The sequence below is a fragment of the Cetorhinus maximus genome, chromosome 8 (genome assembly GCF_964194155.1).
Source record: "Cetorhinus maximus chromosome 8, sCetMax3.hap1.1, whole genome shotgun sequence".
Classification (NCBI taxonomy): domain Eukaryota; kingdom Metazoa; phylum Chordata; class Chondrichthyes; order Lamniformes; family Cetorhinidae; genus Cetorhinus; species Cetorhinus maximus.
The window spans coordinates 109,492,179-109,510,528 of record NC_135886.1 but is presented as its reverse complement, the minus strand read 5'-3'; the positions used below and the strand labels follow the sequence as shown (position 1 = coordinate 109,510,528).

At 46.0% G+C, this 18,350-nt stretch overlaps 1 protein-coding gene across 2 annotated transcripts in view; it reads left to right on the top strand.

Moving 5' to 3' along the window:
* The window catches only part of fdx1b (ferredoxin 1b), a 39,025-nt gene that overhangs the window by 10,365 nt on the left and 10,310 nt on the right, over positions 1-18,350 (top strand). The window contains exons 2-3 of one of the 2 annotated variants that reach the window (XM_078547412.1): positions 5,832-5,956; positions 6,831-6,960. In XM_078547412.1, the coding sequence (XP_078403538.1) occupies positions 5,832-5,956; positions 6,831-6,960 (255 nt within the window). Of the gene's footprint in view, positions 1-5,828; positions 5,957-6,830; positions 6,961-18,350 lie in introns of both variants that reach the window. The other variant, XM_078547411.1, reaches the window with a different exon arrangement.

The window sequence follows — 18,350 nt, the reverse complement described above, 5'->3', positions numbered from 1 at the left end:
CACCCAGCAGCCTCCTCACTTCTTCCCAGGTTGCCACTCCAACTATTATTCTAGCCTGCACCCTCCGGACTGAAAGTCTGATGTCCAGGAAGACACTTTTAATAGTCGGGTTTGTGGAGCTGGAAATTCTGCTGTCTCTGTGCACCTGACCTGGGAATGGAAATCTGGACCTGCGCTGCTCATATTTTATTCCAACCAAATCTTGCTCATCCACCACTCCTGCTCCTTACTGACCTACGTTGGTTCCTGGTCCCCCAGTTCCTAAAATTTTAGATTCTTATCCTCCTATTTCTAGCTCCTCAATATCTTAATCTTCCCTATCTCTACAGCCCTATAGTCTTGCAAACCATAGGCCCTGAACTCTCCATCCCTCTGTCTCTGCAATTTTGTACATTCCCTTCTCCCCACCACTGCCCCATCAACCGAGTATTTGTGGCCATGCCTCAGCCATCTATACCCCACGTCTTGGGGTTCCCTTTCTAAACTCCTCTATCTCCACATCACCCTCTTCTTCTTTAAACCCCAGACCTTTGGCCAAGCTTTTGGCTTCCCCTCAATATTTCCTTCTTTGTGTCAGTGTCCATTTTGTCTCATTATGCCTCTATGAAGCACCTTGGGACTTTTTTCTATGTTAAAGGTGCTGTGTAAATGCAAGTTGTTGTTGCTGATGTTGTTTATTTTGCTCATTAAATTTGAGAGAATATAATTTATATTTATAAGTGCCGTTGATGAACACACATACAGCACTCCTACCATCTCTGCTTTCTCTAATGCAAAGGAAAAGATTTCCGGGTGGCACTTGGGACCTAGTTCTTGGTGCTTGCCCCATCACTCATTGTTCCCCATTGTTAAATGTGCCCAAATGTGTTCTGTGGCTCCTGTGCTCGGAGATGTAATTGGAATCCAGAATGGAAAAAGGAAGATGCCTTAGTGAAATGTATATCAGATAGAATTTTCCCAGATGTTTATTTTGGAAATAATTCAGTGGGTCGTGTGTATCATAGAACTAATAGATTTTTTTTTTGAAAATTCTGTTTGAGCTATAGGACGAGCAATTTTATTGTGGCAATCCAAGAAATCATTAATAGAGCGCAGCCTTAGTGAATTGTAAAACCAAGCGCCTGCTTTAAAAAAAAAGTTCACCTTGATTACTTTTAGCTGTTCCAGTTTAATTAATCTGTATTTTTCTCTTTGATATAATTGGCCAGAACTTCCGTGGAGTAGCAATCATAGTCAGATTGCCACTCCGCTCCTTTTTACTTACACTGAAACGCAGCTGCCCATTTCTCACCCGACCTTCCGATTGGGGTTGGGTGAGAATAGTGCAGTGCTGTGGGTTTCTGTGGCCTTCAGTCGAGTGCAGGAGAGTCATGGGGAAAGGCAGTCATACCCCCTTTCTTACGGCACTAGCTGCCATAAATTAGGTATGTTTAAAGGTTCAGCCACTTTGAGAGGCCAGAGAGAAGGTAAGTGTGTAAGGTAAGTGGGTAGGATGGCATGGGGTTGTCAGATGGCCAGTGGGGGGGATGGTGATCAGTGGGAGGGGTGTTGGGCAGTCAGTTGGGGGACGTCATGTGATCAATGGGGGGGTTACCTGTGGGGGGGGGTGGTGCGGATCAGTGGGGTGTTGTCGGATGGTCAGTGGGGGGAGATCATCAGCGGGGGGGGGGATCAGGTGGTTGGAGGGACTGGTTGGGTGGTCACGGGGGGTTGTTTGGTCAATGGGAGGGTCAGTGGGCGGTAGTCGGAGGGACGGGGGTACTTGGGGTGTCTGGGGGTAGTCAGGTGGTCAGGAGGGTAGTCGGGCGTTTGGGGTGTAGTCAGGGGAGGTAGTCAGGAGTTCGGAAGGGTAGTTGGGGAGTCAGGGGGGTAGTCAAAGGGATGGGTGTAGATAGGGGTTGTCAGGAAGGTAATAGGGCGGGGAGGTCGGGGGTTGGGAGGGTAGTCGGGGTGGGGGTGCAGATGGAGGTGGTGGGTAGTTGTCGTGGGCTTGGAGGGTGGTCGGGGTGGGGTGGGGTAGTCAGGGAGTCGGGCGGGTAGTTGGTGTGTAGGGGGTAGTCAGGGGAGGGAGGATAGTCGGGGGATTGGGGGGCTGGGGGTACTTGGGGCTTAATGAGTGTGACCAGGGGATGGGGTAGCCGGGAGGTTGGGGGGTTAATTGGGGCTGTGTGGGGATTAGTCGGGGGCCGGGAGGGAGTCTGGGGGTTGGGGCGTAGTCAAGGGTGTGGGGGGCAGTTTGTGGGAGGAGGGTAGTTGGGGGTTCCTGTTGGGGGGTCTCAGGGGGGTAGTTGGGGGTGGGATGGAAGTCGGGGATCAGGTTGTTCAGTAGGGTGTGTAGTTGGAGGGGAGAGGGGGTCAGTATTATAATTACTCAGGAGTAAGAAGTGGTTTTAATCCTTCTAACTTTTCCTGGGTAACTATTCCTGTAAGACAGCTGGAGCTATCGGAAGTATGCGATTTAAGTGTTGGACGGTCCCCAGTGCAGGGCAATTGCTCAACGGAAATGTGAACTTCCCAGGAAATTGCTATGCAATCCTTACATGGGGACTGCTGGGGTGGTGGAGGGGGGTGCTGGGTGGGGAGGGGGGTGGTGGTGGCAGGGGGTGCAGGGGTGGGGGGAAACACACCTTTGGGGTACCTCCTGGTGTTCATGCATTTCTCCTATGCACAAAAGTAATCTGGCAAAACATTAACATTACATAACAAGCCTTACAAATTGGTGCACTTACTGAGTGTAATTTAAATTGTCATCTGAGCACTGTAAGGAGTTCCAGAGGTAGAGAAAACTTTATATTTTGATCTATGTAACTATACTGATGAATATTAAGATGGAATCAATTAATGACTTGTAACTTGTCAGATGTGCTTACAAATGGTATTTTGCAAACTTTCATAGCTAAGGGAAAATAAATAAAGACAGATTTACATTCATTTCACACATTTTCATGCCTCTTAGAAATGACTTTGCATACAATGGATTTCTTTGAAGTACAGTGACTAATGCAATGTAACCAAATGTGGTTGTCATTCTGCAACAACATGGTTCTGTTATGATTCCACAAGCATCAATGGCATGAATGACCAATTATTCTGTTTTTCTGGTGATGTTGGTTGAAGGTGACATATCAGCCAGGACCTCAGAGGAGCTCTCTGCTCTTCTGCTATGATATTTTTAATGTCCACTTAAAGCGCCAGAACAAGCAAATTAGACTTTGGTTTAACATTTCATTCAAAACTTGATACCTCTGATATAATAAGATTTCCTTACTCTGCACTGAAGTTAGCCTAGATTATTTGCTCAATTTCTACCTACCAACATTCACTTTCCGGCATCAGTTTGAACAATGGCCACTTTGGTAGAGGGTGCCCAGTGCTAGCACCCAGCACCCACTGTATTATACTTCAGCAAGACAACAGTATCTCCGGGGAGATGGAATCTAACGCAATAAAAATCAAATTGCTGTATGAATCAGTTATTATTGAACACAGTTTAAACTGCAGTATCTTCTAACCTACTTTTGTCAATCTGATGTTAACTTATATATGAAGGACATTGTGATCATGGCATAATTTCTTGACTATGTTTTTCCTGGCCAAATTTGACATGTATCACCAACATATCTTACAGGCAACCTTGCATATAATCAACGCATTGCTTTAAAGATTGTAGGTCATGGTTTTGATGTGAAACTTACCAGGACACAAGGACAAACTTCAAAATAATCCACAAATTCCATCATGATAAAGAGTTACATGTTGTTCTTACACTGATGATTCTTAGCTTTGTCACATAAGCCTGCCCTTGTGCAACACTTGACATTATCTTTACTACACTCAACAGTAATCCCCCTGTAGGGTCTACTAATCCATACAAACTGGAAGATTCCATGCTAATTTCCCAATCTCTGTGTAGGTGGCTGGTCTCATCTGGGGGGTAAGTGTGGCGTTGCTGTGACAAAAATGTATAATTTGCATTGGTTTTTTTCTGTCCGTCATGGTACAAATTAGGCGATAACCAGATTCACCAGCTGGAAATGGGCTAATTTGTTTTGATAGGGTAGTCCTAGAATGTAGAGCTTGAGTCTAGCCAAGCACCTAAAAGCACTGGATTTAAAATCAAGCATCTTATAGATTTTGTTTATTTTTGTTTGATTGGCAGCTCTTTTTAACCTTAGGAGACATACTTGAATTTAGTTCATTCCAATCTAATTTTAAGGAAGTATTTATTCTCCTGCTTCATTCAATTTGAGCATTCTGTCTAAAGTCATCTGATAGGCCAGACTGGATGGTCAACAAAAAAAAAAATGTAAAGATTAGTATTGCACTTTAATGCAGCAGAAGTGCTGTTTGCTATTAAGTCTACCTGTCAAGGAGGAATATTTAGGCCCCTATCTCCTGTAATTCTAATGTGTACTATTGATCTGGTCACTTGTCCATTTATTAGTTAATAAGTCTGTCCAACAGTCTATAGCCTTTAAGAAATAGTCTATTAAAGTCAATCATTTGATATAATCAGTAGCCTTCTCAAGGGCAATTAGGGATGGGCAATAAATGTTGACCTTGTCAGTGAAGCCCACAACCCATGAAAGAATTTTTAAAAAACTACTGTATCTAGGGTTCTATGTGACCTCATGACAAATTACATTCACATTTGTTAAGTAGGTAAAGGGACACTCTAGGTCATAGGCAGGAGGGATTGTCTAAAAGAATGGTCTCAGATGTTGAGGCAAAGAAAAATATTTAGAGTAAAAATATTTAACAACTGCACTTTGTCTAGCACTCCTGTTCTGAGCAGGAAAATCAGTGGGGCCTTTTCCTGGTCACTATCCAGTAATCCAGCTGAAAGGTACACATATACAGACACTAGGTAAGAAAAGGATCAGTTTTGGTGGCAATGACCCCCATGATAAAATAGCCTGTTGACCAGCCATTGTGGGCTGCACTCAAATAAAACAGCCCTAGGGATCACCTGTCACAAAGAAGTTAAGTAACTTACTTAAATGTGGAGCCAGGAGTAGCAAGAGTATTCCTCTTGACCCTTAAGATTATGCACTGTTGCTGACCACTGTACACTTCACCCATTTCCTCTGCTGATTTCTACCACTAGTCCCTCCCCCTCCTCCCCACCACACAGCAATCCCCACCCCAACCTGATCTTTGTCCCTCTGGGCAGATTTCTAGCCTGGTCACTACTCTACCAACCCTACCTATCTCTCCCACCACTGACACTCGATCTATTTCCTCCTGGTCTCCAAGTTCTGCCTTCTAGGCACCGATCCTCCTGACCTGACCCTCACTTACCTGAAGATTTCTGTAACATTCTTAGCACCTCATTGCCTTGATGTTAGTGAGTTCTCAGGCCCAATATCAGGGGTGTCTTGGGATTCACTATTTAGACCCAAAGATTGTGCAAGGACTACAGAAAAAAAAAACAAAGGGGGTGGCGGGGGTGAGGGGGATTAGTTAGCTCAGTTGGCTAGATGGTTAGAGTGATACAGAATGATGCCAATAGTGCAGGTTCAATCCCTGTACCGGCTGTGGTAATTCATGGAGGCCTGCCTGCTTGCTTTGCCCTACGCTTGCAGAATGGTGCCCCTCAAACTATATATAACCAATTGTCTATCTCTAATTGGAGAGAGATGCTATGCCTTTTTGTGGACTATGGCTATTATCTTACAGGAAGAATAGGCTTGATGGAGTGAATGTGCTTTTCTTGTCCCATACTGTATCATGTTCCCTGTAATTAAAGAATTTAAATTAATTGTTGAGTACAACATTTAGCTTTGGTTTAACTGGAGATTTAACTGCTTTCTTGTTTAATTCTTCAGCAGGTCAGATGAAAAAATGATAGTGCACTTCTTCAATCGAGCTAATGAAAAATTAACAGCAGTGGCAAAGGAGGGTGAAAGTCTGCTTGATGTTGTGATCAATCATAACTTAGATATTGATGGATTTGGTGAGTGTCAAAAATACAGAATGCCAATCTCATTCTATCTCAGATAGTCAATGGACTAAGTCGTGTTTGTAGTTTTCAAAACAGTACTTCATACAGTTTTCTCTTCTGCTCGAATGGTATTTATTTCTGTTGAGATATGATTCCACAGGCAACAATCATCCTCTAGTACCTTGCCTCAGTAGCTACTCTTCCTGCTTGAGCTGCAATAGTGAATCCCACCAGACACCCTACCATGGTGCACATCAGGAGGAAACATATAAATTAAGGAGATATTTCAGCCCATCTAATTTACTTCCCAAAACAGCCCATTAAATGATTTTACCACTCTACCCTGGAATACCATTTCAGTGGTTAATCATTCTTTGTGTAAAAACCTTGTTGATTTCCCCTCTCCGCCCCCTGCATAGGCACCTTCTTATTTTAATCACCCAACAACCATCCTCAACAGAGATTTAGAATTGAGCTATCAAGCTTCCTAGTTTCTGGGAAGGCTTCTCACTGGATAAACTTGGATATGATCCAAGCAACAGCTCCAAATGGAAACAAATGTAAAAAAAATAACTAAATTGCAGCAATTAAATAGCACACATAGCCCTCAAAACATTAGCCAGGGACCACCTTCTGATCTCTATTCAGTGTTGCAAAGTATCCTTGTGTGGATATCAAGTGAGGCATGATCAGGCTTGACTATAATGTTCTCCATGATTAAATAACTGGCTGACATTCATTGCTTAGGATCATAGAGGAATTAAGGTCACCTGGGAGAGGTACAGGGGGGCTGCCAGTGCCTGTGGAACCATACCTTAGCAAGATCAGAGCCTTCAAGAGAGAAGGTAGGAATGCAAAGGAAATCTAACTTTTGTTGTTACTGTAGGTGCCTGTGAAGGAACCCTGGCTTGTTCAACGTGCCATGTAATCTTTGACAAGGAGATTTTCGAAAATTTGGATGAGATCTCAGATGAAGAAATGGACATGTTGGATTTAGCCTTTGGACTGACTAACACGTAAGAAATGCTTTTCTAACTTAAGAGTTCCTTCTAGCTATTGTGCATATTGTGGTCAAATTCCTTTCAACAACAATGTTTTTTTATATATAACTTCCCCCTCACTATCAAAAGTACTGAAGGACAAATGAGGTTTGCTGGCTGCCTAGTACATTACCCAGATAATTCTTCTTCATGTGTGAGCCCAGAGAATGAGTGTCTGTGCATTATTCAACCACAGGGAGATCCTAACTCTGTCCTCAACTGGCATCCATATATTTTTCCAGTAGGAATCACTGGAAAACAATCAGGATCGTAACATAATTTTTACTGAGGATGGCCATTTAGCCTATTGAGAAAAAAACAACAGTGTCTTTATCACAGCATCTAACTGTTTTTGAAATAATTTTTTCCCAGAGCTCTATGTTTTGAATCCCTCCAATTAGGATTCTGCCTCTGCCACTGTGCTAAAACAAGTCTTATCAAAGTCAGAAATGATGTCCTATGTGACGATGACAAGAGGTAAACTATCCCTCCTCGGCCTTCTCGACCTGTTTTCAACCTTTGACACAGTTGATGATGCCATCATTCCCCAAAGCCTCTCCACTTACATCCAGATGGGTGGGACTGCAGTCACCTAGTTTCTTAACTTTATAATTGCAGCCAGAGAATCACCATCAATGACTTCTCTTCCCATTCCTGCATAGTTCCCTCTGGTGTTCCCCAACAATCTATCCTTGGACCCATCCTATTTCTCATCTACATGCTGCCCCTCGGCAACATCATCCTAAAGCATAGCATCAGTTTTCACAAGCTAATGATACCCATTTCTACCTCATCATCAGCTCTCTCAACCCTTCCACTGTCGCCACATCATCAGACTCTTTATCAGACATCCAGTACTGGATGAGCAGAAATTTCTTCCAATTAAATTTCAGGAAGACTGAAGCCATTGTCTTCTGTCTGCACCACAAACTCAGTTCCTTAGCCATTGAGGATACCCCTGTAAGGAGCTGCGAGGAAATCATATTCCCTGCCAATGGGAGGAAGAAGCTTGCAACAGAAAACAAGAAGCTATGGCTGGAAATTGCTGAAAAAGTTAGCAGCTGTAGTGTGGTCCCAGAATTATCTGGGTAATGTACTAGGCAGCCAGCAAACCTCATTTGTCCTTCAGTACTTTTGATAGTGAGGGGGGAAGTTATATATAAAAAAACATTGTTGTTGAAAGGAATTTGACCACAGGCAGCTGCAGTAACAACAAAAGTTAGACTGGATACAGTGACGGAAGAGGTTTAGTAACCTAATCAGGTCAGGAAAGCTGAGTGGTATGGCACATTAAGTATATCCCAATGTTCTTCTAACCCCTCACTCTGCTTTCCCAATCCTACTCCCGCATATCATTCCTCATACAAACTTAACTTTCAGGTGTTCTATTCCCTTTCTGTCTGAGCTCCTCCTCATGTCCCCATCTGACCATCCACCACTGACACCCACCCTCACTTTAATGCAATGGAACACCTATCCCTCATAGTGACCCTCAACAAATGTATTTCCATCCACTCAACATCTTCCACCACTCTCTGATAGATCTCTCTCTACTTGTAGCATTAGGGCAAGTGCTAGAATCTATTATTAGGAACATGGCAATAGAACACTTAGAGAACCATAATATGATTAGGCAAAGTCAGCATGAAAGGGAAACCTAATTTTGATAAATCTGTTAGAGGTTTTTGAGGTTGCAATTAGCAGAGTGGATAATGGGGAAGCAAGTAGATGTAATGGGCCAAATCTTCCAGTCTCTGGATGATCGGAGACTGGACTTATGACTGAGATGTGCGTCGGGACTCTTTGGAATTTTAAAGTGAGGACTTATGTGAGAATTGCCCTGGAAGTTTCAACTCCCCGGGACCCTCAGCGAATGCCTCTGACTCTGAGTTAGAGTTGGAGACTTGGGACTGTCCCTTGGGACTTAACCTGGGTACTTACCCAGGAAATGTTAGACAGATTAAAACTAATCTCCAACTCTAACTCAGAGACAGAGACATTCACTACAGAACTGACACCCCCAATCACTCCCTGACCCCCTGATTACCCCCAACCCCTGACTACCCCCCAGAAGCTGATCTGACCTGACCCGACCACCTCCCCACCATCCCCAATCAGCTCTCCCTACCCAACCGACTACCCCACCGACCCAAACCAACTACCCCCCCCACCCGACTACCCACCATGACCACCCCTCCGACCCTGTCTGCTTATCCCCTTGACCCACCTAAACTCCCCGACCACTTGACTACCACCCTGACTCGACCCAATGACACCCCCGACCCCACTACCCCCGACCCGACTATGCCTTTCCAACCACCAAACTAACTCCGACCAGACGTGACCACCCCACCGACCAGACCCAATTGCACTCACAACCCGGCCTGACTACTCCTAACCACCCGATAATCCCCCCGCCAACCAGACCTGACAACCCCCGACCCACCAACAACCTCACCCACCTACCGCCTCACTTGCCAACCCACCTCACACATTTACCCACTTACCCACCTCACCCACCTATCACCTCACCCACCTACGCACTTACCCGCTTTACCACTTTACCCACATTGGCCACTTACCCACCTTATCCATTTTCTGACCTCACCCACCTACGACCTCACCCTCTATGACCTTACAAACCTTACCCACCTACCCACCTCACTCACCTACCACCTATCCACCTCACCAACCTACCATCTTACCCACCTACCCACCTACCCAGTTATCTATTTATTCCCTTACTCACCAACCCACTAACACACCTTCCCATTTATCAATTTACCCACTTACCCACCTATTCACTTACCTGCCTCACCCACCTGCCACCTCAGCCACCAACCAACTACCCCTACCCCCTTACCCACCTTACCAGCTAACCCACCATAGCCACCTACTTACCTATCTCACCCACCTACCACCTCACCCAACTACCCACTACACCCACCTACCAACGTGCCATCCTACCCACCTACCCATTCATTCATCCACCATTGATCCACTCACCCATTCACACGCATTCAAACTGGACCTTTAAACTTACCATACAGCAGCAAGTGCCATAAGAAGGGGGCTTGTTTTGTCTTCCCCAAAATCTAATCCGCTCTGATGGAGTTCCCCGAGGGATACTGCACTGTGTTTCTCTGTGAAAGCCGGGCTTGAGAGGTCCCAGTAGAAATGCGCAGCAGTATCGAGTTGGGGGAGGGGTGTGGGGTGAGGTGGGGTGGGGGGGCGGGGGGTTGGGGAGGGGGCTGGTTTCTGAACGAAGCAGCAATCCAACGATCATTGCTGCTGCTTGGAAGATCCTGGCCAATATTCTTGAATTTTCAAAAAACATTCAATAAGGCAAGAGGTAATTACATAAAATTAGGGTTCATGGAGTTGGAGAAAATTTATTAGCAAGGACTGAGGAATTGTTAATGGGCAGAAAACAGAGAGCTGAATTTAATGCTGGTGGCGGGGGTCCGATCAAGGAACCCAAATGCACTGTGAGGATGGTGACAGTCTCACTTTGTAGGTCAGTGGGACCTGGAGCTACATCGTGTCAGTGGCAGCCAATTAATTATCCCTATTAATCCAATTAAGGACGACCGCCCACCCTTCCCAATAGCTGCCAGCCAATCAGAGGAACAACATTTCAGCAGCCTCAGCAGCGCCACCAGGAGTGGTGGCCACTGCTGGGACTGCAACTCGAAGTGGAAGGTGCAGTGATGGACATGCTCTCACACCCAGGTATGTGGGTCAGGGGGTGCCAGGGCCAGTCAGTGAGAAGTGCTGGCAAAATGGCATGGCAGCAGGAAGACAATGGGCACTCCACCCATTGCATTTCCTTCCTGTTTTCAGGTTTCAGCACCTCCCAACCTGTCTCTGGAGGGCTGGTAAAATCAAGCCCAGTGAATACAAATAAATGTATCATTTTCAGGTTCACAAGCTATAACTAGCAGTGTACAGCAAGCATCTTTTTGGTCTCAGATATTTACAATCTATGTCAATGACTTGGATGAGGGAACTAGGTGTAATGTATCCAAGTTTGCTGCTGATATAAAGCTAGGCGAAAAGTAAGCTGTGAGAAGGGTGCAAAAAAGTTGCGAAGGAATATAGACAGGTTAAGTGAATGGGCAAGAACATGGTGGATTGAATATAATATGGGGAAGTGTGAAGTTATCCACTTTGGAAGGAAAAATAGAAAAGCAAGTATTTTTTTAAAAGTGAGAGGCTAGGAAAAGTTAGTACAGGTATTCAGAGGCACTTGGATGTCAATGCATATGATTCTCAGAAAGTTAAAATTCAGGTACAGCAAGCCAGTAGGAAGATAAATGGTATGTTAGCCTTTATTACAAAGAGATTGAAGTATAAGAGTGAAGAAGTCTTTCTGCAATTGTATAAGGCTTTGGTGTGATCACATCTGGAGTATTGTGTAGAGTCTATGGCCAGGATTTTTCCAATGGTGGGTAGGCTGGCCGGAAGCAGGCGGGGGCGGGCACGGAGCCGATCGCCACCCGCGATCGGCTCCGCGCCGCCATTTTACATGGGCCGGGCAATTAAGGCCCACCCAGCGTAATACGTGGCCAGTAGCGTTCAGTGCTACCTGTGCGGACGGGTGGAGGGGAGAGAATCGGGGCCAGCGCTCTTTTGCGCATGCTCATGAAAGAGCGCATCCGTGCCTCAGGGAGATTGAATGGATATTAAAATAATTAAAGAATTGATTTAAAAATGTATTTAAACATATCCCCTCATGAGTGGGGACATGTTTTATATTTATGAAAATTCATTTATTTATTTAATAAAAGCTTCAGGAAACCTCATCCCACTCGTGGATGTGGTTTCCTGAAAAACATGAAGGCTGCTTGGGCTTTCTGCCTGCCCGCCCGTCAACCTTAAGGTTGGACAGGCAGCGTTCTCAAGTGGCTCAATTGATTACTTAATGTCCTCAATAGGCCGTTTACATTTCGGCGAGCACGCAGCCGACTCCGGTGTGCACCCGGTGAACGATATATCGCAATGGCGTTGGGACGCACGCCTGACATCATTGCGCGTAATTTTATGCGTTGGAGTGTCGGGCCCGCCCCTGCATGCCTACTGGAAAACTCTGCCCTATGTCTCCTTACCTAAGGAAGAATACAGTTGGAGGATGTGCATCAAAGGTTCACTAGACTGATTCCTGTGATGAGGGGATTGTTCTATGCAGACATATTAAATAGACTAGGCCTATATTCCCTAGATTTTAGAAGAATGAAGTGTGATTTCATTGAAACATATAAAATTCTTAAGGGACTTGATAGGTTGGATTCTAGGAGGATGGTTCCCTTGTTTGGGGAATCTAGAATGAGGAACTGTAGTTGCACAATGGAGGTGTTATGTTAGACTGTTAAATTTCTGCTTAACTTTTTGCTGAGATTAAAATAATCTTTTGCATCATTTCTTGTATTGTGCATTTTTGCCTTGCCTGATAAGTGGTTTTCTCACTCGTGATGAATGGTAAGACAAGAGTTAAAGGTAAACAATGGGTGTCTTTAGCAGGGTGCTTGGTTGTTTGTAGGACTGCTTTGTGTTGGGAGATGGGGGGAAGAATGGTACCAAGTGGGTTTAGAATATAACTGTCAGGCAGGTTCACTGTTTCAGTGCAATTGAAGCATGACAGGATTATTCCATCCCAAGCATCCCAGGCAGCTATGTGTGCCCCTACTGGGACTCTAGCCACATCAAGCCCCTCCTCCCCTGCTCCCCATGTTGCTCCTCCTCCTTCTCTTCTTCCTCCTGTGAAGAGGCCGTACAGTCTGCACCTTCTTCATTTTGGACTTCCAGATATTGTTGACTAACTTTGTTGTGCATTGTCACAACATTATTATCCTTGATACCTGGCTGGTGCATACTGAAGGACACCTCCCCCAGATCTGTTGAGGCACCTAAAGCTCACCTTCTGCATCCTGATTGCTTGCTCTATTACAGCTCTGGTTGCCATCTGGCTTTGATTATACCTCTCCTGGGCATCATTATCTGGGATCATAATGGCTGTCGTTAGCCAAGTCTTCATTAGGTAGCCCTTGGCTCTAAGGAGCCATCCACTATTTTTTCTTCAAAGCGTGAAGAGCTTAGAGACTTGACTGGCGCAGGACAAAAGCATCATGGCAGCTCTCTGGTAATCTTCCACAAACATGGGGGATTGTTTTTTGGTTGCACACAAGGCGCTGAATTTTACCAGCCCTCTAGAGATGGGCTTTGAGGTGGGTGGGGCCTGTAATATGGTCAGGGAAGGCAGTGGATGAAGTGCCCATCATCATGTCACTTTACCAGCAGCATGGTAGGTGGAGGATGGCTCTCCCACCTAGAAGCCAATTGTGCCACTTAAGTGACCAATTAAGAGCCTCTTCCCACTACCATTGGCATTTCACCAGTGAAGGATGGGCCCTCAACCCTGTGGGGAGACTGCCTCTTGAACCCTGGCAGTCTCTCTGTGGGCTTAGATGGGTTCTTCTAATTGGGCACTCTGTAGCCCACAGAGGGGCCCTATGCAGCAATGGCCACCCATGTGGCAACACAATCCCTTGCCCTCACCAACACCCTCTTCTCGCCAGGGCCAGCCTCACTCACAACCCTTAACCCCATTCATCTTGCTGTGAGTCCCAACAGTGTCAACTGCTCATGGTGGCGTTGCTGAGACTGCACAGCCCTTCAACTGGCCGGCAGCTGTCATCCTTTAAAGAGACAGGAGCCCTGAAGGCAGCTAACTAGTTGCTGGATGGACTCAAAATGCAGCCAGGGGTTCCACACATAGGACTTTCAAGCTGGTTTGAACCCCTACCACCCAAACTAAATTCAGCCCAAGCTGCATATGGATGGAGTGGAAGCCCTTGCAGTTGAAGAAGATTCTGGGTGATCCTGGGCACCTTGATTGCCACATGGGCAGTTGATGACTTCCTGGACATGTGGCAATCCAGCCAGAGTCACAAAGCCACTCATTCTGACTGGTCCCATTAGCTGCAAAGTGCACATCATTCCTGATATTGGTCACCTGTAAGGTACATTTGTGGGCAGCAAATTGGAAGATTCTGTAGATATCTCCTGCAGATCTCTAAAAGGAGCCAAAGGCGAGGAAATGCCAAGCTGTGGTGACTTTTACAGCCACTGACTTTAAGTGCCTACCAGGTCCACTTGGTTGGAGGTCTTCTTCCAGGAGACTGCAAACGTCAGCAATGACCTGAGCCTCCTGAGGCACTGATGCTTAGACATAATTAATGAAATGGATTTTCTGCCTGTAACCCTAGGCTGGATTTTATAGCTGCAAATTGGACAGGCTGCCACTGCCCGCACACCAACCTCTACTAGGCAAGGTGAGCAGGCGGGTATATCGGAAGCTTGCCCTCCATTTTAAAATCACAAACTTGTTAAGGACCCAATTGAATGCAATTTTTCATTGCCCACTGTATTATTCAGGCAACAAAAGAAGCTTGGGAGTGCTTTATGGCAGGTATGGTGAGGTGGCATAAGCATAGAAGAGAAGGCCTGCCACCAGGACCATGGCTGCATGTAGCAGCAGATTCTGCCAATGGAGGAGCAGCGTCTGCATGTTTTTTGATATCATTTATTAACTTTTTGGAGCCTCCAGTAAGAAATATAGAGGGATTGAGGGAGTAGAACATTTTGAAATTTGTAGCCGTGACAGACTTCCTGTTCACGGTATGACCCCTTTGCTGCATGATGTCCCAGCTTAGATTCCAGATTGGATTCGGAGCCCCTCTTCGCACCACTAATTGTCGGCCTTGCCGCCGGGTGGCTGCTAATTGGACATCCGATGATCTGAAACGGCGGGGATGGGAGCGAGCAGACTACTCACTCTCTGTTCCATTTCGCTCACCCCACTGAAAATCATAAAATCCAGCCCCCCCACTGTGTTCGATGTACCGTCTCCTGAAAGCTGCACCTCTGTGCTCATCCCTTCTCTCCTATGGAGCAGCAGGTAGAAGAGCACCTGCTGCTCTTGCTGTTGCTGCTGCACATCTTGATCCTCACCTGTGTCCAAGGTAAAGCTGCATAAGCAGCTTCCATGCTGAACTGAAGGTCGACACCTGGGAAGTGCTGATCGAATGAATTAAGCTCCAAAGTAGTAGAAATGACTGCCAATGTATTGGAAATCCCCTTTACAGCAGTGAAAGCACACTCCAACAGCAAGTCCTGTGAGCAAAAACCTTTCACTTAGGCAAGGAAGCAAGTGTGATGTCAGAGTACTTATAGGATTTTTTTTGCCTATCATTTGTTCAGGATCCTCAATTCCTGCTGCCCACTTGCTTTTCTGTCACTGGTAAAGTCCAGGAATCCCCCAGGCTCAGAGTTAAATTCAAGAAAGCCAAGTTAAAGCAGTTGCTAGTTCCTGTTGTGCGGTTAGCTCAGTTGGCTGGATGCTGGTTTGTGATACAAAGTGATGCCAACTGTGTAGGTTCAATTCCTGTATTGGCTGAGGTCACCCATGAAGGCCCTGCCTTCTCAGCCTCACCCCTTGCTTGAGTTGTGGTGACCCACAGGTTAAACTCACCACCAGTTGTCTCTTTCTCTAATGAGAGAGCAGCCTATGGGACTATGGTGACTTTCACGTATTATAGTCGATGACCCACCTTTCCTGAGGGGGGTTTCTGCATGCAGCTGAATGCACTGAAGTTGGCAGTTGCTGTTAGCTTCCTGATGTCCCCTCAATTTCAGCCATTTTAACTAGCTACCTGCTCCCAAACCATTCACTTTTTCATGTTAAAATTCCCCGTGTGTGTGGTGCAAGGTTGGGACAAAGCAGGGGGGCTTCAGAGTATAAATACCTCTCACTAAAACTAAGCTGGGAGTATTCAATGCTAACACCAGTTGTAGGAAATGCAAAGCCTTATGTTCCGCAGCACTTATATCCCTCACTTTGATAAGCATAAAAAGAAACTTGGACCACCGCCACATATGCTACTTTAGCCTCCATTGGCAAACAAAATTTACCCTTGAACTGTCAAGTAGTATTAAAGTTCAATGATTGGTGAGGACCTTGAAACTATCTCTGCAGCACTATTTCAAATTCAAGGCTTTCCACGTGGAAGAAAACGGTCTGACTAATTTAGGAAATGCCCTTTCAGTCAAGCAGTAAAATGCCAGTGTCTAGTCCGTGACTAGATCCATTTGATCTGCATGCGTCACAAAGACCACATATGTGAGCCTTTAGTGAATTGAACTTAGTGTGGCACTATTCCTGTCGCAATATCCTATTCATTGTACATCCACTGTGGTTATTGTGAGGAGATGCCTAAACATAAATTGGTGCCTCATATACCCATTTTGTTTGTTGCCATGGTGATGAGAACCCTAATCAGTTTTCTACATTTCCTTTCCTCCTGAAGGCCATAGGTTCCAAGGCATCGATGTCTACCAGTATTTTGCTTAACTGACAATGATCCACGTGAAACCTAACAGTGACGGTCAGCAGGCTATTCCACTGTAGGGGCATTACAGCCAAGCCAACCTGTGCCCTCACCTGCTGCACAATATTGAAGTGTAACTGCCATTCAATGTCCAAGCATCAATGTGCAAAACATAGACCCTGTAACTCGAGTTTGTCAGATTTTTATTGTTCTCAGCTATGTGCATTTTCAACCAATTCAGAAATATTGGTTTGTCTAAGAAAGATTGGATTAGGATCTGAGAACACTGATAAATATGTAGATGATTCAGAAAGCTGCAGAACAAGCCCAAGCGAAATGTTTACTTTGTAAGTCATTTAGTCAAGTAAGGATCAGAAACTTTTATTTTGAATGAGATGTAGCCTTTAGCATTTAAGATCAGAGATTGTTACCATGAAATTATTTCTGCTTTGAGACCAACCTTTGCAATTTTGCTTCAGACAAAATCTGGATATTCCTAACCCACAGTATAACTGTCCCTAAAGACCAGGCACCAATTCTACTCTGCCTAATTCAACAAATCCAAAACTAGGCAGTGGGAAGGATGAAGTGGAATTATCATGTTCTGAGCTCTTTGCTGGGCAATGATTAGCACTGCTGCCTCACTGTCCAGGAGGTATAATAATAATGTCAATAATGCTATTGGAAATTATCTTTAAAATGGAGTTTAGCGATATCTGTGTCTATGAGCAGAATTTTTAGATTGGCGTGCAGCTGCGCACCCAACATGTCCAACCGAGAAATGAAACGTGTTGACGTCGGCCGAGCGTGCCGATGTTAACGCGCACCCTCGCGATACTTAGATAGGTGTGCGTGCGATGAGGCGCGCCCGCCATTAATTAGCTGGCCAGTTAAGGTCCATGAGACACCAGCTGTCCCGGAGTTTATGAGGCTCGTGGGATTTCCAGGCTGTCGTGTGAGCAGGGCATTTTCATTTTGCTTCAATGCTGCTTTGACAGAAATAACAAGCTTCAGTTCAGGACTCCGGAGGAGTCATACCACTTGGGGCCTTCCAGGTATCAGACAGCCTTCCCTTACCCTGGGAATGGGTATTTGGTCTCCACTGGAAGCACCTCCCCTGAGGAGGAAGAGAGGACCAGAAGGGGGAGGAGGCCAGGAGTCCATATTCAGCCACCAGGGGAGCGACCTGTGGGAGGAGAGGTGCAGGCACAAGGGGTGCAGGGCCAACAGGAAGTCCAAGACAGAAAGGGCCATAGAAGACGCCACTATCCTGCTGCCAGGGTTTACAGGCGGCGATGCAGCTACCTCAATATGTCTGAGGTGCAGTGCCGAAGGAGGCTCCGCCTCTCAAGGGAGACAGTGGCCTCCATCTGTCAGAGGATCAGCCCTGAGATCAGCTCCAACTGTGTGGGTGTACACCCCATGTCAGTGGCGCTGAAGGTTACTGTGGCCCTCAACTTCTATGCTTCCGGCTCTTCCCAGGGCTCAGTGGGTGATTTTTGTGGAGTCTCCCAATCAGCTGCCCACAGTTGTGTCAAGCTGGTGACAGATGCTTTGCTCAGGCCTGCATTGATTTTCATTCACTGCCATACGGATGAGGCCAGCCAGGCTGAGCGAGCCAGAGGCTTTGCAGCGATTGATGGCTTCCCCCATGTCCAGGGTGCAATAGACTGCACACATGTGGCCATCAAGGCCCCAGCGGGTGAGCCCGGTGCCTTCGTCAACAGGAGGGGCTTCCACTCCATGAACGTGCAGATAGTGTGTGATCACAGGATGCTGATTCTGCAAGTCTGTGCAAGATACCCAGGCAGCTCCCACAACGCTTACATCCTGAGACACTCCCAGGTGCCGGGGCTCTTCAGTGCTCTGGCTCGGCTTGATGGCTGCTGGGTGACAAGGGCTATCCCCTCAGAAGGTGGCTCGTGACTCCACTCCGACATCCAAGAACAGAGGCCGAGCAGCGGTACAACAGGAGCCATG